Genomic DNA, 23,001 nt, shown 5'->3' with positions numbered 1-23,001 from the left:
CCCTGTCTACTTCGAAGTTGATTCGCGAGTTTTCGAACGTTCCCGCCACAAACCTGGGTTCGGGTTGCGTATTTGGGAAGTATCGCTCAGCGGGGGCTAATTGTAATGATTTATTGTTTCACGTTCTGTGCTCCGAAACATACATATCAGCCGACATCCCTCCTCGGACCGGCACCCATTCCTTAGCCCGTCTGCCTCTTTCCGGGGGCAGGTCACGCGCAAAAGAATGTGTTAATTTGCAGCAAAAGCGCTGGGCCGCTAGGTGGCGTTGGCTGTCACTAGGCTCCCTATCACCTTCTTCACCCCGAGCGGTGGCGGTACACGATCGCGACCTTTTCGACCAAACAAATCGCGATCGCGCGCACATTTTAGCCATGTTGGGACATAGATTTATGTGTTTTTACTTTTCTGCTGTATAACTTTTTCTTGCATGTTTCGCTTCTTTTTTTCAACGGGACTCTTATCCAGCTAATCATGGACTAATCGGAGCTATTACAAGCGGTTGGTGTCGCTTGGAAGCACCCTTTTAGGAAGAACGGAATTTCGATCCTCGTTCTGCTGGGTTTGGGTGTCGATCGAGTGAAAAATGTGTTCGTTCCACTTTACATAGGCAAATGTGCAAAATGCGATGGGCGAAGAATTTAATACCGTTCCAAAGTTTGGCTAATCACTAGGACAGACTTGATCGTCTAGTCATTAATCATATAAGATCCATTCAGGTTTGGAAGTTATGTCGATGCTGCAAAATGAATTGATGTTTGATTTTGGAGAAAGTTTACCGTCCACGGGAGTACGGTGGTTAAAATATTCTGCGTCGAGGGTATCAAAAACTAATATTTCTATCATCAGCAAGCAGGTCTGTGTATACAGCTAAATCTGTGCTGCGTAATTAATTTTTAGGTTATAAAGTTATTTAAATTATAGACACGTTGCCATTTTATTTAAGCACTTGTAATTTATAGCGCATTTAGCATAAAAGGCATTGGGTTTATTGTTTTTTTTTTTTCATTATACATGAACGATAACATTAAAAGCTTATGGACCTCCGATGTCTTGTTGTGGCAAGTATTTGTAATGCCCAATGGCACTATTCGATTTGGATCTTATCTTGACCATAAAACTCCTCACTTAGCTCTCCCTTAATAATAGGTGGTTGGTCAGTTAAGTTACCTTCCGAAAGCTTAGCGTGAGTCCGTTGAACCCTTGCCAACCATTAAAAAAGATATTTTTGCTCCTGTACAACAAGCATTGCATCTTTGCATATCCGTGCACAATCAATATTTTGTTGGTCTGTTGCGCTGAGCTGCGTCTTGGAGTTGATGGATGTGATTTTATTTTTATTCGTCACATTAATTTTTCAAACAAACAAAAAACCACCGCAAATTGAAATGCATCATAAGCCATCATAAGCATCAGATCCACAACAGTATTATTATTATGGTACGTTTATTGAAAGAATATTAATCCCACGCCCGGAACACATTAAGCTTTGAGCGATGCTTCAAAGTGATCACCGAAAATTGACACTGACTGATGAGTCGTAAAGAATTATCGGTGTGTTCAAGGGCGATAGAGCGGGAAGAAGTGGGTTTGGTACGGTCCTTTTTGTTCCTTCCTCCTGCAAACACAAATTACTGCAATCGATCCTCGGTGGTCGCGATCGCATCGCGTCTTTGCACAAAAATCATTCTCATTCTTCGACCATGCTCCCGGGACCGTTCCGCAGATTCGGCGATGGCCACCCGATAGACGGGATGTGGGTTTTAAGACGAAATCTGTCTCAACATCCACATATCCCATTCAAACTAACGTTTTTGACAGTGCTCGTGCACGTTGAAGGGTTGTTATATTTGAAGACTGAAGAGGAAGAGAAGGAAAAAAAACATCGCCTGAGGTATATTATTTCTTTCACGACATTCAAGTGAATGATTGTGCGTGTGCAAGCGTGCGCGCGCTCCCCAAAGCACTCCGACAGGCGACAGCTCACTTGGTTGGGCCCTTTTCATTGACCGTCTTATGAATGTGACGGATAGAAGGATTTTTTCCGAAGGTGTAGATGGCTTGTTTTTGTGCGTCCAAAAGAGAATAGTTTTTGTTGTTCTTTTCCTGCCTGCTCACTGATTATTGTTTTCCTGTGTGGTTATTTTTACCACCTTGTACCGTTTAAAGCGATGATTCGGTGAGGTTAAAGATTCAATTGTTCTCATTGTGACATTGAAATGTTCTCAATGGATGCGCTTACATTTTTTTTAATCTCTCAATACGTTACGTACGGGTTGTACTGAGATGGTAAGGGAGTCACGGATAAGGTGAAGCGTTACACCACCGGGTGACTTGCGTGTTTGTAGGAGATTTTTTTTTTTTACTCACCGTATCACGTTCACACGATCAACGATATTGCACGAAGTTAATCCAACCTGTCAAAGATATTTCTTATTATGTTGCTAACGATGTTACATTTAATTTAAGTTATTTTATTCCTATTTCCCTATTGAGCACGTGATTTAAACGGGATTGGCGAAAATGTGAAAGTATTCTTGCGATTCTTCCATCATGTTACTCTCACAGCATGCAAATAGCATTAACATTTTAAATTTCTTTTAATGTGCTCTTACGACCACTCATAGTGGGACGTTGTAAAATTAAGGCATTAATTTTTAATTACTCTCAACCGTTCACTTCCATGTGGCTTCCACCGAGGCGCGGTTTTGTTCACCCATTTCTGGTAACCTTCATTTGATCGATGCACTTCAAAGGCATTCTCACGGAACGCAACGTCACATAATTGCACATTCCTAACGGTACCAGGAGTGCAGCCTTTTGTGTCCCATACGACAGATCTGCTTTGACTGCCGAACGCTGCGAGGTGTGAGTAGCAACCGTACCTTTCGTTGGCCACCCGACACGCGGGATCGAAGAACGTGCGTGAAAGTTGTTTGTCCTTGGGTTGTCCTGCGTGTCCACTGAGGCCAGCTGGCATCATCAAAAGCCGCGCATAGGCTTTTCACAGGTGTTTCGTGTTTCCACTGACTGACCGTTGCTAAATGTCACCGATTCGTGGTGACGCGATCGAAGTACGGCAGAATGGAGTACATTGCCGGCGCATTCTTTTCCATTAGATGCACACATTTCCATTCCGCCGCAATGTAACCGCACCACAGCTGAGGTTCGTTCAATTAATATTGCAGCGAACCGTAGCTGTAGCTCGACTGTTGTTGTCTTATGTTCGCCTATTGGTACGTGTGACATACGATATAGATACGAGAAAGGTGAACTACGCCGTGGTTCGCACATCACACTGCTCGGAACGGGCGAAATGGCAAGGTGACATATCAAAACTGTCATCATTATTTTTATGATCATTTTACGCCATTAAGAATGTCCATTAGTATACGAGCGGCTGGGCCACTCTTCGGGTAAAGGGTGTGGCGTCGTAAAATGTCTTTATCAGCATTGTTTCGTTTATTGCATCACTGTGTTTCTACATTGATTTATTCGCCTTTCGTTCGGAGCATTAATGTGCATAAGCAGAGAGTTGAAGAAAAAAAATAAGTCGTTTAGCTCTTTTAATTTCTTTTGATTTTATCTTTTTACTGTTTTTCTCTTGCTGTCATGTATTGTATTCCCGTACCCTTCTGTTGATGCGATTTTACACGCTTTTACCATTATATCTCTTTCAGTGTAAACAAAATGTTGCCTTCCTTATCTGATATCTGAGGTGACATTGTGAAGCGCACCTGTTTAGCAAACCCATGTTCTGACGGTCGGTAATAGTTGTACTATCAATTAAACACACATACACTGGCTGTTGGCTGTGAACTATCTCAATACACCGCAGCAGTACAACAAAAAATGACAGATGATCAGCGTGGAGCACGGTGTCAGCGGTTGAGAAGAAGTCAGCCAGCCCGATCAGAACATGGGTGCTACAATGTTTGAACTTCTTTTTGCGCTTTCAATCGCTATCACGCAATATCGATCTCACGCTTGAGTTGGAGCTTTGCTGGCAGAACGAAAATATGTTGCTGCGTTCGACGCTATATTTGATCGGGTTCAAATAACCTTCTGTAGAAATTCGCCACAGCAAGAATACAGGTTGTATTCTTTCTTCATAGCCAAACCTATAAACGGCTCGAGATGAATAGGTTCGATAGCAAACGATGATGACGATGATGAATAACGCAACGAGCTGGATGTGTGGTTGGTTTTACGAGAACGAAATATGTCAACAGTGCGATAGGCGACGAACGCCATCAGGTCAATATATACTCTGTCAGTGGTGCTGCTTTGTGTCCCCCATACGGCGCCCATCCGTGTGCTCCCCAAAAAAGGAGAAAGATGGAACATGTCAATGGATGGGTAAGCCGAACGGTCGCGTCTGCTAAGAGGCACGCCTTGCTCATAAATTAAATCCACTTCGTTTCCGAACGCACACCGGTTGAATGGCGCAGTCGGTCGGTTGTTGGTTCGTTCCACATCAATTGTTTATGAGATCAACGATTTTTTTTTCTGGTGTCGGTTAAGAAAAAAGGTTATCCATTGCATTTGCATGCAGGGTGGAAACAATAGACAATAAAAATTAATCTCTTCACCCTTGCGGTTTCAAATGCGTAGTAGTCTGCGTTGGATATAATAAAATGCAATAAAAACGTTGATGGTTCAAATCATCCGTACTTATCAACAAAAAAATGAAGCGTATCGTCGATAGGCAGCTCAGTGCATAAGACGGTGACCATATTCGTATCTGTTGTGAAGTTGCTAATGTGACAAATAAAGCGATACGATTTTATTGTTCGTCTCGATCATTAGCATCTTTCTCGTTGGAAAAATAGAACATCGGATGTCAATACCCACGAAACTATTCCAGATAGCTTAATGGAGTTAATCTAGCTTCTATCCTACATCCATGAAGCTTTCTACAAAAATATTGGTTCCCCTTTTTGGGCAATATAAGCCATATATAAGGCCCAGAACAAGTAGTTAAGATTTGCTCTGAACTGCTATCAGTTACTACTGAGGGTTAGATTCTCTTTTAATGGCAAGTCGACCATCCTTATTCATTTTAAGGGATTTGTTACATCTATAGCATCGTTTTAAACATGGATGTCGAGTTTAGTTTTACAATGGCAATCTTCTAATTTGATAATCCTTAGGCTAAATGATGATAAATGATAAACATGTTTGACTGCCTGGGATTTCATTTTACCCGAAACTGGATAGTCAGTGCTGCGTATGAGGAGACGGTCTGAATGGGATTAGAACCCCGATGCGTGCCGTGTGAAGAGCGGTGCCGCAATCGCCTGCCCAAACCGACCCAAACTATTTTTTTATTCATTGGGGACGATGAATTTTCCAATGCATACCTTACTATTTTGCTCTGCATTGTTTTGTTTTTGCTAGCTTCCAACCACTAAATTAAATACATACTTCCTGACTTCGCTATGATACCGAATTTTCTCGCTTATCGATAAAACATATTAAACGATTCAGATGTAGGAAGGCCAAAAGCTCCTCATGGCCGTAAAACCATTTAGTTTAAAACAGGTTCTGCGCTTATTATTAAAGAAACATTAATATTAACCACTTATTAAAGAGAGCGATCACACCGTCGTACGACGCGAACACATTGCCATCATAATTTTAGGTTAATTTGTCCAAAAATTGAATTTTGCCAAACAAGAACAAAAAAAACCTCTGAAATTGCCAAAATAAAAACGAGATCTGCATTTGTGGTTCGTCGTCGTTAATAAACGTCACGATCTGTCCGGGAGGCGGCAGACACTTGGAGGTTCCTCATGCGAGCTGTGTGTTTAATTCACTCAGAAAACTTCACCAAGGGTAAGCATCATCAACGTAATTGACTCTCAATTACTGTAATCGCCTGCAATCATGCCCTCAAGCTCCGAAAAGGATAGGCTCGGGTTCATCATTCTCGCTCTCGGATACTTAACTTCGCCCTGCTTGGTTTGGTGTGTGTGAGCGTGTGTTTGTGTGTGTCCTGCTGCTAATGTTGACTGCTCGAAGCCGAACGCGCCAAACGCGGTGATGAGCCGGCGTCGACGATTAGTTGAATCATCAATTGCACACGCTGCACGTCATTATTCACCTCGCAAACGAGACCTAGAAAACTCGCGTCCGAGCTTTACCGCCATCAATCAAGACCAGGGTCCTGGGGTACAGTGTAACGTGTTGGACCGATTGCACAATTCATTCTGCTGTGTGCATTTTTTGTTGCTGTTGTTGTAAAATTCTATTTGCATAAAATATTGACCCTTGTTTTCTTCTTTACTTTCAACGGTGTTGGTGGTTTTATTTGGTCTTACGCTACTTTTGATTGGAACACTTTTTTTGTGGAGCGATTGATTTATTGAGTAATATTGCAATTTTATGCAGAATTTCGGAAGAAGCAGAACTGGGTGACAAAGTGATGCCCCCCCGTATGTGTGTTGGTGCGTGTATGATAACCATTGGCTTATGAATTATGATTCATGTCGCGTTCATTTTTTATGGGGGAAAAAACAATCCTTCCCTTTTGTTGGCCATTTAATCTTTCGACGGCACGAGAATTCAATTTAATGTAGGTCCATCGTTTTGCATCTGTTGGTTGCATTGTGTACGACAAAATATAATACGCAACACAACAAACAACGGACCTGTTTTACCGTTGCAGTTCGCGAAAACTCGTTCAGTGGACAATTTATTTCGCGAAACCTATGACACGGTAGAGGAATTCGAATAAAAATTGCCAAAAAGGTGACACTAATCCTAACATTGTTTCCTCAAAAGTAAGATCAAATGCGAGAATACCAGTGCTGATGGAATGGAATCGTGAGCTCGATGACGGACGCTTGTCAGCAACGCTTCCATATTTAAGCAACGCTTTACGGCGTTTGAAATTGTCCAGCGTGTTGAAGCTTTTATTTTCTCATCTGTGCCCTCACACTACGCACCCGGTTCCTATATGCACGTACGTCAAACAGGATCTAGGGAGCCGCACGTTTACGTCTCGCAATAATCCTGCACAGCACAGAAATAAAGAGCCCGAAGTTCAATGACCAGCCAAGCGAATCTTGGACCGAGTATCGCGAATATCTTACAAACGCGTTGCCATAAACACTTACCGCGGTATCCCCGGTACCAGTATTTAAAGAGAAATTTAAACGAGACCCTGACGAAGGCATAAAACTAATCCCTACAAGTTTTAAATTAATTACCGAAACAACGAGACGAAGAAGTCGCACGGCACAAACGATAATGGATAGAAATAGGAAAGGGAAAAATGGAAGGGAAATAAAGATAGAGGCGTCGCGATGTTGAGCCGCCGGCCATACTAAGCACGCCTCACAGCCAGCCGCCGTATGACCCCTTATGGAGTCGTTTAGCTTTTATTTTTGCCATCGTTTGGTCATTATAACCGGGCATCGATTGAAAATTGAACGATTGTAAGGCAGACGTTGGTCAGAAACCAAAAAAGCCAAGAACAAAAACTGCCGCAGGGCTAATTCGTTGTCTTTAAATTCGAATTGAAATGTCTTTGATAGGAACTTAATTGTTGCTCGTTGCCAGACAGGTTCTAGCTCTGAGCGAGCCCTAGAAGAACGGCTATGTCCAAAATCTATGTTCAGCATCTCGTAGTTCGTCTGTCCGAACTTGGATATACGATTCAGTGTTGTGTTGTGGTTGGGGAAGGAACATAAAGCATACCAGTGAAATACCCCAATCGTCGGTCGGTTTCGGTAAATTTTAAAGAACTTAGCATAATAGAGATGAGTAACGGGTAGAGCTGCCAAAACTCGACGGTGCGGCACAATTTGAAGAGCTGGGATCGTAACGTAAGAGCAAATAAAGTTTTACCTCTTGCGGACCAACGTTACAACTAGCTCTAATGATATCGTGATCCATTCGACAGCTTTGTTGGGCGGCCTCAGTAAATCTTCTTAGCATATCCTTCCTACGAGAACAACATTTTATCTAGAAGTTCTATCGAGACAGCACTGCAAACATTTGGAAATTTCGGCCAATGCTAACACTATTAAGATCAGTCAAATTGGCAGTAAACCATTCTTGACGGCAGGAGAATAGCTTTCGTTTCTCGCTCTCCCTTCCAGTAGATGCCAGTATCGTTATGGTGCCAACAGAACCATTTACCATCGTTTCTAGCAAAAGTTTTCCAAACTGCAAACTCCACACAGTATACTCACGATCGAAAGAAAATGGGAAGCTACGAGCTAAGCTGCTGCGTGGTGTAATTTATCGTGCAACATTAAACTAATTTGGCTGCTTGCTGAATTTCATCGCCAGCGCCCTCGTTAATGAAGTGTTTACAGAAGATTAGCTGGGTAATGCAGTGGCAAATCAGAAGATTACGCTGATTGTTTTATAACCACGATAGGGGGAGAAGATGGGCTTAAACACTATTGTATGGCTGATATTTTCAATTTAATTCAATTTTTCTCATTTATCACAAATAGTTTTAGAGTCAACTTTTTTTGGAATTTGTAGAAGAAATATCGCGCACGATCCGCTGACAGTGGAATTTTACCCAGCTCGTCGTTGTTTGCATTCCTTCACATATTTCTCATATCGCTTACAAACCGATCAACCTCAGAACAATTTATACGGTTGCACTCGTTAAATCTGTTGCTTCATACTCCGGTGTCGTTTCACACACTGCCCCGTTGCCGTGCCACTGCAGGGTGTTTGTGTGTGTGTATGTAAACGATTATCACGATTGCGGTTCTAGGGTTTCGCTGAAGTTCCCCTTTTATTAAACCGTCATCACAAGTCACAGAGACGGCGTAAGCAGAATGTACAACAGTGTGCAAGTTTAAGCGTTCGTCGTTCACTTGCACACGCTGCCAGTGTGACGATTGATGTCTAGTAGCTGAAGGTATCTTCGTGGTAAAGCACAAACCGGGGGCGGTAGTGTTGAGTTAAATGTTTTACATCACCTGCCTCTGCGTACGTCCAATTCAACCTGTGGGGGTAGTAAGGTACGGGGGGCCATCGTTACGATACTAACCGGCCTATTAACTTTAACCAGAGACGTTTGTTGCTAGAGCGATTGATATGATGTGCATCATAAACTAATCGCGTGCACAATCTGCCAAAATAAGCAAAAGAACCCTGCTCAAAACAGCATCCTGTCAGGTGCAATTAATCTTGAGGCCAATAAAAGAACACGATTGCGATTGATCGATGGATGTGGAAGCTGATGATCTCGCACTAACAAGGGATGATCGTGTACCTCACAAAGCGCAACATGTGGTTGTTATCGAATCAGAAAACAGATTTTTCGAACTTCCTCAAACTTCGACGAATTCTGCCTAAGATACATCAAACCTGCTCACGCTGTAATTAAACATGGTCTTGGTAACCTTCGTGAGTGCATTAAAGTGCATAAAAAATGAGCCGGGTTTAACGTGTCAACCGCTGCTACTCTTAAAAAGTACCCTACGGAAAACTTCTACTTAGTGCGGATTGAGTGTGCGAGGCATATCTTGGCTCATTAATCGCGTCCCTCGCTCTAGAAAACAGTATTGATCAGTGAAATCAATTTCGTTCAACCTAGAACTTGTTGCAGCAGCGCTGGTCTAGAACATCGAGCCACAAAATGTAGTTAAAGTTGTATCCTTAATGGTAGATTAATCACTGACTGATATTCTCGAAATCCCAAGTTATGGAGTACTTTAAGAAGAAACTGTCATAGACTCGGCGCTGCAGCAACAAGCACATAGAGGCTGACCTTGTACCATGCGGAATGTGGTCTGCCGCACAACGATCATTAACTTTGGAAATGGATTTAAATCAATTAGGCTCTCAAGAGGTATGTGTGAAAGATGAAGTAGACACAGTAGACCCCGAGGGAGAGTTTCTCATTGCGCCTCGTTGATGGTGAGAAGATGATTAGCTAGCGGCGCGTGACATACTTGAGCAAAGTTATGCTGCCAGAGCTGAGAAACTCGGTGCTACGGTGCGGAGGTCAGCCGTGGCTCCGAGGTGAGCACTATCTCTTCTTATTACTATTGCCACTCTGGTGGAAGGCACACATCTGGGACTGCCAGCCAGCCAACCAACACAACACATCCGGTACGACTGTGATCCAGCCGCGCGCTTTCTTTGGTTTAGATCGATTTTCGCTTGTGCTGCTCTAGCATGGGAAATGTTGTGTACGAGCAGAACAGCAGAGAGACCCAGCAGCACCCAGCATCATGATGTGGATGTGGATGTGTAGAGGTCGCGTAAAGGGGATAGACCTAAAGATGAAGATTAGACGAATATGCAAACATCATAATTTTCTGCGATGCTGCCCCAACATCAACAGTCGGTGTTTCCGATGCGCTTGTTGAGGAGGAGGGAGACTCTCTACTCGCTGTGTTGCTAGTTTACACCTGCACTGGCCCGAATGGGTAAGTTCAGTCGGGAAGGTATAATAGGATCGTGGCATAATGAAATGTTCTTCCTTTATAAATTCATTTACTTCGCCGCCTTTAGCCAATTTGATACCATTGTGCCATGTCAGCTTGGCGTTTTTTTATTCTTTCCTTCTCCGCTCATTCCATCTATCAATCTCCCTCTGCAAAGCCTAGTCTTGTTGTTAGGCTTGTTGTTGGCTCAGGCTGATGTTGACGTTAGAATTGGAAAAGATGAAAGTAGTCGTCGTCGACGTCCGGCTGCCCCTAAAGCTTCATCACAGCCACATTAAATGTATGCCCAGATGTTTCGAGATTTTTGTTTAGATCTTTTTGCCTTGGATGCACTTGTCGTCTCCACACACCGGTCCAGTTTTGCTGTAAGCGACTTGTGTACCGATCTTGTTTTGCTAAGCAAACGAACCTCTTTTCAGTGTGACGCGACGGGTTGAGTTTTGGTTGGCACATGAAAAAGTTGACGCCGAGTGACACCTCCTTCGCATCATAATCGCTGGGCCGAAATCAAAAACGGTGTAAGGTGTTAGTAAAGCTTGTTGAGACTTTTTCTAAGCGGTGTTTTTTTTGCCGCAATGCTTTCACCAAGACCAATCAGCCATGTTGGAAAATGGTAAAACGCGATCAACGAGCAAGTACATAAATAAATAAACGAGTAATCGGATACGCGATTTTGCGGATCATTTTCGCTGGCCCAATTTTCACCCCCGGTGCACTTTTGAATAAATCGGTGGGTGGTGGTGGTGGTGCGGCCGTTATTGCCGTTGGGAAATGGATAGATTTTCCCAAGCTGATTTCACTCTCGGTAGTACATGCCGGGGTACGACTTTGATGCTGCAGTGACGTGGATTAAGTTGAAAATGCTCGATCAAGCGGGAGAGAGAGAGAGAGAGGAACGGGAAAATGAAACTAATTTCGTTTAAAAAAAGGCCCTTATTTTAACTGGACTAGCGTCATAGTTTAGTTCATTTCCAGGGGTTTGAAAATGGGATACCATAAGCCTTCTACCATAGTACAAGGAGAAGGCTTTGAAGTTCTTACGCCCACAATGCTTAAAAGCAACATGAATGCAAAAACCAAACCTTCAATTGCTGGAGGTAGTTGACCCCATGATGAGCATGACGATCGCAGCAGCTACCAATGCTGCATACTAAAGTGATAAGTTTATGGAATGAAATATCGCATCCGCCATATCATACAATGTTTATTTTACAATGAATTATACTATCTTGTTTGCTTGTAGTACGCAATGCGCTTTTTACGACATTAATGAATCCTCTACATATTGTTTACTTGATCACCCGAGACATCTTCTTGGTTTCCAGCAAAAAAAAAGATTCAAATTAAACGAACAAACGTAAATCATACTGCAGGAACACTTGTCCAACGATACTTAAGAGAAGTAAGCATCAGCAAACGTCCAGCCCACGCGCCGGCATCATGCATTCCTTATTCCGCCGTGTCACTGTCGGGTGGAATTGTAAAATAAATTGAACCCCGTCCCACGAAGTGTAGGGCTACCGACCGGCTGAAACGCGATCAGCACAGGCAAACCAACCCATTTGAACAGGAATGCCACCCAGCTGGATCTCCTCGTCATCGGTGCTGTGCGCCAACACCTTCCAGCGTGAAATCGTGCACTTAAGGTGCGAATAATGGGCAATACGCGAAATGCACTCAACGCGATGGTTGATAGGAAGCAGCATCAGTGCGCAGTCTGGCTAGCGAGTGATTCATTTCATGTCCACCATAAATTAAGCTATAAACCAAGCTCTTCTATTGTGGTCGAGCTAAAATGGTCCGATTATTTGCATACCTCGGGTGTTTAAAGGGTGGCACGAAAAGAGTCAAAAAGCGATTTAGCCGCGTTGGCAATAACAGTGGAAGGGAAAGTGTTCAATTGGTTCGACGATTGTAAGTGAACCATCTTTCTTTGCCCTTTATTGTAGATCAATCAAGCGATCAAAAGAAAGAACTCTAGACCTTTGGGAATCTTGTGGTTTATCCAACTTAACACGACGACCAACTTATTCGACATAATATTGTATGATCCAATAAATCTTCTTCCACTGTTTTACTTTACACGTTCAGCTTACTCGAACTTTAATTCATGCTGTGCAAATTACAATTATTTACCCTCTTAAAGATAAATTAAATGCTATTTATCTTCCCATCAACCACACCTAGTACAATCCCGCGCCGCCCTGCTAGACTTGTCGTGGCAAAGCTAACATTCGCCACCGATTAACTTCTCGAAAGGCAACTAACCGTTTCACGCCTAACCTTTCGCTTAGTCCGTGTTTCTGTCGTACACTTATGCGCCGCTTCTTCCGTATTTGCCCCGATCTGTTGTGCGATCGCAGAAAACAAAAAAGGATACTCGATTTTAAGGAACGGCCGTGGGCGCTGCATCTAATCATGCAGTTTTTCTCTCTAAGGGAGGCCCATTTCAACATCCCGCCGGGAAGGCACACCTTGTTTCTTCTGCATAAACTTTATACACTAGCTTGGTTTGGTTAATGTTTCACTCGCCAAAGAGGTTCTAATGAAGGTTTGTTTTATGAACAATTTTTGTTTCAATTGCACCCTTGCCCGGCTCGACCCCCGCAATGTAAGGGAGAGATTTATTTATTTATCTGATTGGTTCGGTAAGCAGAAGCATCACGTTAATTACCGACAAGCCGCAATGATGTTATCCGTCAGGCGGCTTCTAGGTTTGGGTTTGCGCTTTCTCGTCGTAGGTGCAGCTTTCTGCCCTCCACGAATCGAGCGTGATGGAATACTGCAACCACTTGTCTAGGTGTGCCGGCGAACGACGGTTGCAACAGAGTTTCTAACCGATAGATCTGTTTCTCGTTCGCCCTCCCTCTTTAATGCAGTGCATTCTTCACCCTGCCAATTAAACTCTAATATCGATGGCCGGGTTTTGTTGTCCCTATTTTCATCGCCAACATCCACCATGATCCTCCACCAGCCAGTGAATGGCCTGAAAAGGAAAGGCACCTGGTGGAGAAGGCGTTTACTTGGATGTTGGTCTGACAGTTCTCTGGCAGAGTTGTAAACAAACAAAGCACAACTGCTTCAAAAGTGAAGCAAAACATAAACACACACCAGAAAACAAGCTACTTGTCACGCAGGACGGAAGAAACATGATCCCGGGCGACAAATGACACTCGCTTAAACCATCCGGTCGTTCGCCGTTCGTCGTCTCACGTCCGAGTGAAGCTTATCGCGCGGAAAGGCAATTCCCTAACCTTTCCCCTATGCCATCCTGTTTGCACACAAAAAAAAAACGCAGACCAACCTATGTAACGGCATTATCCAATACTTACACCCCCCGTGGTCGTCGTTGCTACTAGGTTCGCACTGAAGAGGTAGCAACTGAGGTTCGCTAATCTTGTTGGCAATTTGTTGTTGTTTTTTTTTTGCTCAGTTCAAACCCTTTTTCCTCTGAGAGGCTTGTTCTGCCAACACCAACTCCGCGGTGTGATTCCTTGCGGTTTGCTGTTGCGGCGGCAGTGTCTGGGAGAGTGCTTCCTGGCCGTTTGCTCGGATTTCGAAACGTAAAGCAAACTTAACCCATTTTTACACGCTACTATTTCCGTTCCGGTCCCCGTATCTGGATGCATCTTTCGGTTGATTTATTAGGCTAAGGGTTATTAGCGTAGGGGCGACCCCGTTTCGTCAGGCAGGAGGGTGGTTCAAGTACACGACTGCAAGTGTAATGGCCTGCTACCACTGTAACAATGCTGCTACTGACAACCAAGCATCAGAAGCAGCTAATTGCTTGACCCTAAGGTTCGATTTCTGGCCAACGATCTTTACTGTAGTACCCATTGGGGCTGTACGCTAGCACCGGTCGTCGAACAAAGACACGGGTAGTTTATCTTCTGTGTGCTGATGTTCGAGTGCAGTGTATGGCTATTTGCAGGGTTTGTGATATCCAAATTTAAACACCCCCTCTTCAGGGGCTTTGTAACTAAACTAACAGTGACCGCACCCAGAACCGGGCTTTATCACACCTGCCTTTACCGCTTTTGGAGATCGGCCGAGATCCCTCGATTACGCGTGCAGAGTAGCTACAGCAGCAAGATTTATATCCTTAGCTGGAAGGCTTTTTGTGCAGAAAATCACGGCAGCTAGTTCGCTTGTCCCGAACCACGATAAGATCGGAAACCATCGGGTTTTGTTGCTGCACACCAATGCCCGCAGCAAACGCATTTACACAGTCGTTGTGAAATGTGCGGAAGGTATACTTTATCCTCAACAAACCTATCGATAAATTATCTCTCGCTTGGTTTTTTGCTGCGGGATGGCGACGTTAAATTATATGAACTTAACACCCATTTTAATGGCGCATTTAATGTCTTCGCTGTTTCAAAACTACTCGCCATTTGCATGCCCGAGCTGTGGACGGTAAATAGCTGGCTTTCCCTGCCGTCTGGAAACAGGATACGATGCCTTGTCCTGCGCAGTAAAGACCGGCTGGCTCCGTTACCATATCGGCTCGACCAGGCCGCACCATTTAAAGCCTTTATTTGATTAAATTAAATGCAAACAATTATGTATAATTTGTCCAATTTTATCTTTCGCCATAAAAATATGTTAGCTCGTACGCAGGTAACAAACAATCTCATGTGTCTAATGTGGCCCAAACCGCCCCAGCACAGGAAAGTGTGTTACTGGAGCTAATCGTGGGTTGTGCTGTGTGTCACACGCCATGTTACACGCCGTAAGGGTGTTACCGTTCTTTACTGGCCACATTTAAGAAGACAAAGACATGTCTTCGCCAACGCCAACGTTCGTTCCCTCTCGGTGTCTTTTTGACCCATCATCAGCCGCGCTATTTCGCAAAGAACGCGCAGAACGCGCCCGGGCTCTATGACACATCCTACGCAGTTTCCGCTCGAGAAAGATTATTGCTGCCCACCCATCTCCAAAGTGCCGTGAAGTTATTGTTTTGTTTCCGGGAAACGATTCTCTCTCGCTGTCTCCCCTCCATGCCTGAGGGTGGAAAGCGCAGCTTTTGTTTTGTGGTTTGCGGCCACCGTTGCTTGTCCACCCCTTTTCTATCCCCTTGATAGACTGTATAGGTGCGAATAGTTATGGGGCCTACAAAACCCTATGATTGCCGCCCAAACACCTATCACTATGTGCTATTATTTTAACAACTTATTTTTCGCCCGACTTCTTCCGGCATTGGAAAGTGTTCTTGTTTTTTTGTTTTTGGAAAATCGCTGCTGGGAGGAGTTTTATTTCCTCACGCAGCGACACAGTCATAGCCGAGTATTTTTGTTTGTTTCAGATAAAGATTTCAGTCCCGCCTGACAAATTGACTCGGTGATTGCTAGCAAGCAGGATTTGATTGTGTTTTCACGCGTTCTCACTTTTCCGCCTTGTGGAAAGGCGAAGACAGCGAAAATGTTGATACATTTAGGTTCTGGTGACTGGTGCAGCAACAGCAACAGCAACTCCGCATACGATCGCACCTCGAGTTGGTCGATCATCCAATTAGCAGCATACAGTAAATTTATAAATTATTAAGCTTCATTTGTCTGAAATTTATTCGCTGCGATCATCCTTCCAATCCTGCAAGTAGCGATGGCAACGTTGTAGTGAAGCGTGCTTCAATCTAGTAGTCCAGCTGTGACTGGTTGTCTAGCGATGCTTTCTAACCAGTGGAGCGTCAAACTTCCGTGCTCATCGAAAACTTCACGACGATTATTACGCTGTTGACATGGAGCCGTGCAATAAAGTTACTAAAATATACCACTGTTTGTTCTTCATTAAACGATTCCCTCCATCAAACGGATTCGGTCGAGTGGAGTGACATTTTCTAACACTTTTTTTTATGCATTTTTTTGTCATTCTAGTAGCGGTAGCTCCACCACCTCAGCGTCCCTGGATCCCTCTAGCTAGACCCAATCGCAACCGGGGTGCATGTAAGTAATGTTGTTCGTGCTTTGTAGTGCACAGGCAGTAAACATATTGTTCCAATTATTCCCAGGCATATTCACGGTCATGTGCTATAACGTGTTGTGCGACAAGTACGCGACGCGACAGATGTACGGCTACTGTCCCAGCTGGGCATTAAGTTGGGAATACAGGAAAAAGGTAATGTAGGCAAACTCTGCGGACCATATCCCGAAAGCGCATGATGTCGAATACGTTCACTTTTAGGCCATTCTTGACGAGATACGACATTACGCGGCGGACATCATCAGCCTGCAGGAGGTCGAAACCGACCAATTCTTCAACTTCTTCAAGCCGGAGCTGAAGAACGATGGCTACGAAGGCATCTTTTCGCCCAAATCGCGCGCCAAAACCATGTCTGAAGCAGACCGAAAGTACGTCGATGGGTGCGCGATTTTCTTCCGCTCCGCAAAGTAAGTACCCAACACACCTGCAGAACCGTCTTGGCGTCCCGGCAAGATCTCCAAAAACGCTGTTTTCTCGTTGCAGGTTTACGCTGATCAAGGAACATCTGGTCGAATTTAACCAGCTGGCAATGGCTAACGCGGAAGGGTCCGACAACATGCTCAACCGCGTGATGCCGAAGGACAACATCGGGCTGGCAGCACTGCTGAAGGTGAAGGAAAGTGCGTGGGAAAGCGTTTCGCCCGAGGCGGCCCAAATCTCGCAACCGATCCTGGTGTGCACCGCGCACATCCACTGGGATCCGGAGTTTTGCGACGTGAAGCTCATCCAGACGATGATGCTGAGCAACGAGCTGAAGACAATACTGGACGAGGCGGGGCTGAGCTTCCGGCCGGGACACAAGTTCGATGTAAATAACGTGCAGCTGGTGCTGTGTGGTGACTTTAACTCGCTGCCAGACTCGGGTGTGATTGAATTTCTAAGTGCCGGGCGTGTATCAATGGACCATCAAGATTTCAAGGAGCTGGGCTACAAATCCTGCCTGCAGCGTATATCAAATTGTGATACACCAAATGAATTTACTCATTCCTTTAAACTAGCGTCAGCGTACAGTGAAGATATAATGCCATATACAAATTATACATTCGAATTTAAAGGTATTATCGATTACATATTCTACTCGAAGCAGGGCATGGTGCCGCTCGGGCTGCTCGGTCCGATCTCGTCCGATTGGCTGCGGGAGAACAAGGTGGTCGGTTGCCCCCATCCGCACATACCGTCCGACCACTTCCCGCTGCTAGTCGAGCTCGAGCTAATCCATATGCCAACGACGGGCGCCCAGCCGAATGGGCTGATCGGTCGAAGGTAGCAATAAAACCTGCTAGAGCCCCGCGTAGTAGTAGCCGCCGCCGACGCCGCCGGCAGCAGGCAGAATGACACCCGCGTGCAAAACTGACTGCAGCAATAGTACGACCTCCGCCGCCACCGCCGCGAACACACCACCACCTAATTCAACCACCACCACCAGCAGCAGCAACCGTCATGTGGTACTCTTGTACGTAACCATCATCATCATGTGAACTGGCGGATATTTGAGTAAATCACACACACACAAACTGTCCACTCAAAAGGACTACACAAACGGTACATTAGTAGAGCATCACCTTGCAGTCCTGAGCAGGAAGGCAGTCATGTCGCAGTGGCCGACACTAGAATCCAGGCACACAGTATCCTCATCACGCATCGTCGTAGAGAAATGCAAGACATTCAAAGCAGCACCTGTGCAATGTCTGTGAAAGGTGCGGTCCCTCGAGAACGGCGATCGAGTAGTCGCCGATTCACCAATACAGAGAAGGAGAATGACATTAAATAATTGTATATTAAGTAGACACAAACACACACACCCACATACCCACACACTCATACTTGCACACGCACATACCATGGACACTAGATTCAATTATGATTTGTTTGCAAAGAGCCAACCAACCTTGCTCGAAGAAGAAAGGCAAACATAGAAAAATCAACAACAAAATGACAAAACACCAGAAGGGAGCAGGAGTGGTTTTGTGTAAGCCGAAGGGAAAAAGATGCAATATGAAAAAAGAAATAACAACGTAACACACAGCACGTTCCAAAAGTTGAAGAAACAATAAAACACACGAAACTGGGCAAGTAAATTAGGGCACAACAATAGTATAAAAGGGCCAAGAAGCAAGTGACAACATGAAGCTGGAAGAAAATTTTTACAACCAGAAGTAAACTTATGCTAAATCTTAACAAGAACAAAACGAAAATTCATTACAATATGTACGTGTGTGTGAAAGTATGAAACATGTTCTTCGTAGTACAGCAGCAGCTACCCAATTCCTTTGCGAGAAGGCTATGGATGCAGCAACGTGCGCGTCAATGATTGTAAGATAGAAAAACATTAAAGAAAAAACAAAACAAAACACACACATGCATAAAAACTTCGTACTACTATTACCTACAGATTGTACAGAGTGACGAAAATAAGAATTGTAAAAGAAGATGCGAAAAAGCACCCACACACACAACACATAACGAAACGGTTCGAATCTCAGCTTTAAACGAAACAAAGCGCACCGCTGCATGGCAATGCGATAGCAGCATTCCCGGGCGGTTTTACGTCACGGCATTCACACTATCTCTTCCTTTCCTGCAATTATTGTTTCTTATCCCCTCTAGTATGTTTTGATAAGTTCTTATACGAAACCTCCTTTCTAAGCTTATTCACTCTAGTGGATCAAGCTATTCCTTTCAGGGCTCTTCCAGCCCTTGGATTTTCAGATATTTTTTAAATTTTTGTTGTTGTTGTTAGACCTGTCCCCTATCCGTTTAGTCAATTTTGCCGCTTAAAGCCGAGACAAGAACCGAAAGGATCTATATTGTATCAACTTAACATGGATGTGAGGATGATAATGATGATCACGATGGAACAGTGTTGCAAACGAGAAAACATAGTTTGGTTCTCTTTTCTCTTTTGCTTTGCTTTTCGGTAGTTGATCGTTGGATGGGTGTTCTTTTTTTTGTTTTATTTGGTTAGCCAAGATTGTAAGTTCTAATGAAGGAAAAAGCTTTATCTTTTGTGTACTTTTAAGATTACGAAACCCTCACTACGACACAACGATCCGCCGATCCCCCAATCCCGAACTGAGTCATTTTTGCATTTTTCTCTGCACTTTTTCATCTGGTGATGTCTGTTTTCTACTTCTTTTTAAACATCATGTTCATGCTATTTTACACGAACAAAGAGAGATTGTGCTAGTATGTAGGTTATGCGATTTTGCTTTTTTGACTCGAGTATGTGTTTTAAGTAGTTCATGAAAAAAGCTTCCGTCTTTTTTTTGTTTTAGTAAATACAAATGATGAGAAATAACCACAAGAAGAGAAAAAATAGGATCGATCTAATAGCAGTACACGTGAAATGGGGAGTAGTGCAAAACAGAAGCGTCATGACCAGAGCGGCAATGTTGAGAGGGCGGAATTCGATGAAAAATCGCGGACCGAAAGCATCAAATTGAAACTGTATGCGTTATAAGGCTGGATTAGAGAGAAGTAATAAAGCTAACACAAACAACATTGAAACACACAAAGGGGTTAAGCAATGCGGTCGAGCAAGTCGACCAGCCCAGAAGGAAGATAGGCGAAAGTTGAGTTCCAGCGAAAACAGGCTCGTTTCAATCGATACATTAGTGTTAGTAAAAACTCAACACTTAACAACAATAAGAGTACAAACGCAACAGCCAGTAAAAGCCACCAGAAAGCGAGATGGACACGAACGAACCGCAAATCATTTAAAAAATGTTTGGGATAGGTATATAGAATTCACATTTCCGCATTGAAAACATCTAATCACCCTCCCGCAGCTCCATCGATCGATCAGCAGCAGCAGCACAACAACAGTGTTAGGTTGAGGAGACGGGATCGTGATGATCGTGGCGGGATGTGTGGGCCAAAAATACCTTAGCAGCTACTTAATGTTGGGAAGGACATTTGAAAAAACCGTTGAAGAGCGCACTAGCACCTCAAACAATCACCTCATCTACCGTAAGAACATAACGAAGTCGAACGAATGAAGCACGTAAGAGTACAGTGACGATAAAAGTCCTCTAAGTATACCGTCACATTTGCTAACCATTGTCTCAATACGTGGCACACCATCAACGTGTTGATAATGCTTGGAGAAATGGGCCGAGTTTGCTTAAAGACGCTTTGCCGGCACTCTCTGTACATTCATTGCTAGTGCAACAAAGTTAGAACAAGTGCGATAGAAGTGTTTTAATCATCGTCGTACTGTGGGTGTCATTCGCATCTGTACAGGCATAAGTAAAAGCACTGATACACTGGGTCACGAACAACACTATCGATCATGGAACAAACATTGATAAAATGTCCTACAGGAAGATGATTTTTAAATACGATTACAAGTGTAATGTAAACACATTCACACACACACACACACACGCGGTGTCGAAGGAGATTTTGTACGATCGATTTCCATTAGCTGACGATCACGTGTGTATGAAAATCATTATTCGCGCGATCCGCCGCTGTGTAGCACATTCCTTCTTGTGGAATGTGCAAATCGCAGCAAGCGGCGACGATCCCAAACGCACACAAACACACACACACACGCCCGTTCGAGATGATTATGTACGATTTTGTTCAGCAAATAGTGCAATCCCTGTGTGTATAGCTTCTGTACAACGTGACGTACGAACCATAGTAACCATTGGATAATGGAATGGCATTGGAGTAGTATGATGGATTACAAATCACACGATCATCATCACGTTTTATCTTGTTGCTCATGCAAAACAGAACAAATAGTTTTGTTTTATCTGGTTGGCGTGTAAAAAATGTAGTATGCCGCAATTCTTTAAGTATGTTTAATAGCTTAAACAACCCAAAAATTGATTTTCCTTTTTTTTGCTTCAAAGTGGAAGTTGCCAACTTCAAACTCCCCCCTTATACGTTTTAAATCATTTTAAATAAATCGTAGACACTCACACACATGAACGCACCTCATACGATGTACCACGATGCCGTTGAAAGGAGAGGACACACCACAATATACCGTCGATAGATGTACTGCAAACACACTATCAGCGCGAATTATGAACATTGCATTAAGATACATTTTCGCAACCATGTATTGCGCTTATCACGAACATCTGGAATACGGAAGGACGAACAGTGTGGAGAGTGGAAGGGTGCAATTAAAAAGCAGCAGGGCGAAAGTGGACGAACGACCCAAAACGAAACACCCAAACCCGGAAGTGAAACAAAGAAGAGTAATAAATGAATAATTGAAAAAATAAAAACGCGTTCGCTGTGTTTTACATTCTTTCTATTTACAAACTACCGCAACACGTCCGAATCCACAGGCAGATTAAATGTACTTGAATATTACATCCTTCTTATCGTCCGTGGTCTGCAGCTCGAGCGTCACGGGACACTGCAGCCAGTAGGCTAGCAGCTCCTCACAGTATCCGATCAGGAAGTACATTTTCCTCGCCGGAATCGCCCGGCTTATGATGGCCGCTATGCGCACGTGGTTATGCTGCCGCTTGATGATCACTTCCGACAGTACCATACCGTGCCAGGTGCCGGCCATGAATCGGCGTACGAAATCGTCCTCTAGCATGGTTTGCGACGGGCGCAGCTCGCCTTCGAGATTCGCTGTAATGGTAGCGGTGACGGTAACGTGAGGACCATTAGCGAAATAAAGCAACGATGGGAGGATAAAGGATTGTAGCTTACAGGTATTCCACGAGTTCCACGCCTTTCGATGGCCTATCTGGTGCGGTGGGTTTGCCATTTCGTACGTAAGCGGACGGTCACCTTTCGGTGATATCTTGTACCGCCCGGACTGTGATTTCGCTGCGATTGCGGTCGTATGCAGGCATCGTTTCGTTAGTACGGCTCGCGTAATCTAAATGCACGGTTGATTACGGCCAAATTAATGCAAGCACAACACGAAAAACAATAATTACGTACCGAATTCATGCTGGACAACATTGCTGGTGGATCTGATACTGCTATTCTTTTCGCGCTCTCTCTCTCTCTCTTGTCCGGCAACGAGCACGGTTTGTTATGACATTTGACAAACGCACAAGGTATATTCAAGTAGGGTGTGCTCCATCACATGGATTTCGATTTTCACCCTTTCTTTGAGTGTTTCTTTCTGCTCCAGAGGTGGAAAATTCACAGAAAGTCACATGTGTATTTTCCAGCTCAATTTTACCTTCAAAAGACTCATAATATATTTGTATCTTTTCTTTACCCGTGTCGCCTTATCAACGATCTAGTACTGCACGTTATCTCCACTCGGAAAACTGTCAATATAGTGGGGAGGAAAATTTGTCGAATGCGCGAAGAAGCAGAAGCGAGAGGGAGAAAAGGAGTAAGACAGAGAAAGAGAGAGAAAAAAAGAGTTGGGCCGTGTGAGGATTTTCCAACTTGCTCGTTTTCGTTCACCATTCTGCGTGCCGTTGCAGAATGTAAAATTGCCTTCGCCAAAGTTGCCAACTTACTGTTTTAATGTGTGTATTCTCCGTGTGTATTCTGTTATTGTTTACGGGTTTCCCAGTGGGATTATTGTCTAGTGAAATCAAATGAAAAGTGTGATGCTACCGATTGCTGGTACTACTACTACTACTACTACTACTCC

At 44.0% G+C, this 23,001-nt stretch overlaps 2 protein-coding genes across 5 annotated transcripts in view; one reads left to right on the top strand and one right to left on the bottom strand.

The window, feature by feature from the left end:
- Positions 1–19,697, top strand: part of LOC118503374 (CCR4-NOT transcription complex subunit 6-like) — a 97,455-nt gene extending 77,758 nt beyond the window's left edge. For 3 of the 4 annotated variants that reach the window (XM_036036571.1, XM_036036573.1, XM_036036572.1), the window contains exons 5-8: positions 16,301–16,369; positions 16,435–16,541; positions 16,608–16,813; positions 16,890–19,697. In XM_036036571.1, the coding sequence (XP_035892464.1) occupies positions 16,301–16,369; positions 16,435–16,541; positions 16,608–16,813; positions 16,890–17,673 (1,166 nt within the window). In that variant the 3' untranslated portion in view covers positions 17,674–19,697. The remainder of the gene's footprint in view (positions 1–16,300; positions 16,370–16,434; positions 16,542–16,607; positions 16,814–16,889) is intronic. The other variant, XM_036036574.1, reaches the window with a different exon arrangement.
- Positions 19,698–21,251: 1,554 nt separating this feature from the next.
- LOC118503377 (28S ribosomal protein S24, mitochondrial) lies at positions 21,252–22,452 on the bottom strand. Its single transcript, XM_036036577.1, has 3 exons — positions 22,329–22,452; positions 22,092–22,263; positions 21,252–22,010 (listed from the first exon to the last, which is right to left on the bottom strand). Exons 1-3 carry the CDS (start codon positions 22,347–22,349, stop codon positions 21,721–21,723), a joined length of 483 nt encoding a protein of 160 aa, XP_035892470.1. The 5' UTR covers positions 22,350–22,452; the 3' UTR covers positions 21,252–21,720.
- Between the last annotated feature and the right edge of the window lie 549 nt (positions 22,453–23,001).

This window comes from Anopheles stephensi, chromosome 2 (assembly GCF_013141755.1).
Source record: "Anopheles stephensi strain Indian chromosome 2, UCI_ANSTEP_V1.0, whole genome shotgun sequence".
NCBI classification, from domain to species: Eukaryota; Metazoa; Arthropoda; class Insecta; order Diptera; family Culicidae; genus Anopheles; species Anopheles stephensi.
The sequence above is the reverse complement of the archived record's forward strand: the minus strand, read 5'-3'. Positions and strand labels throughout refer to the sequence as shown.

Bases quoted from the DNA above. Each gene is read 5' to 3' on its own strand.
- LOC118503377 (XM_036036577.1), bottom strand. From the start codon at position 22,349: ATGTTGTCCAGCATGAATTCG. The intron at 22,264-22,328 runs GTACGTAATTAT...CCGTGCATTTAG, and splicing joins TGTTGTCCAGCATGAATTCG to ATTACGCGAGCCGTACTAAC. The intron at 22,011-22,091 runs GTAAGCTACAAT...CTACCATTACAG, and splicing joins GTGGAACTCGTGGAATACCT to CGAATCTCGAAGGCGAGCTG.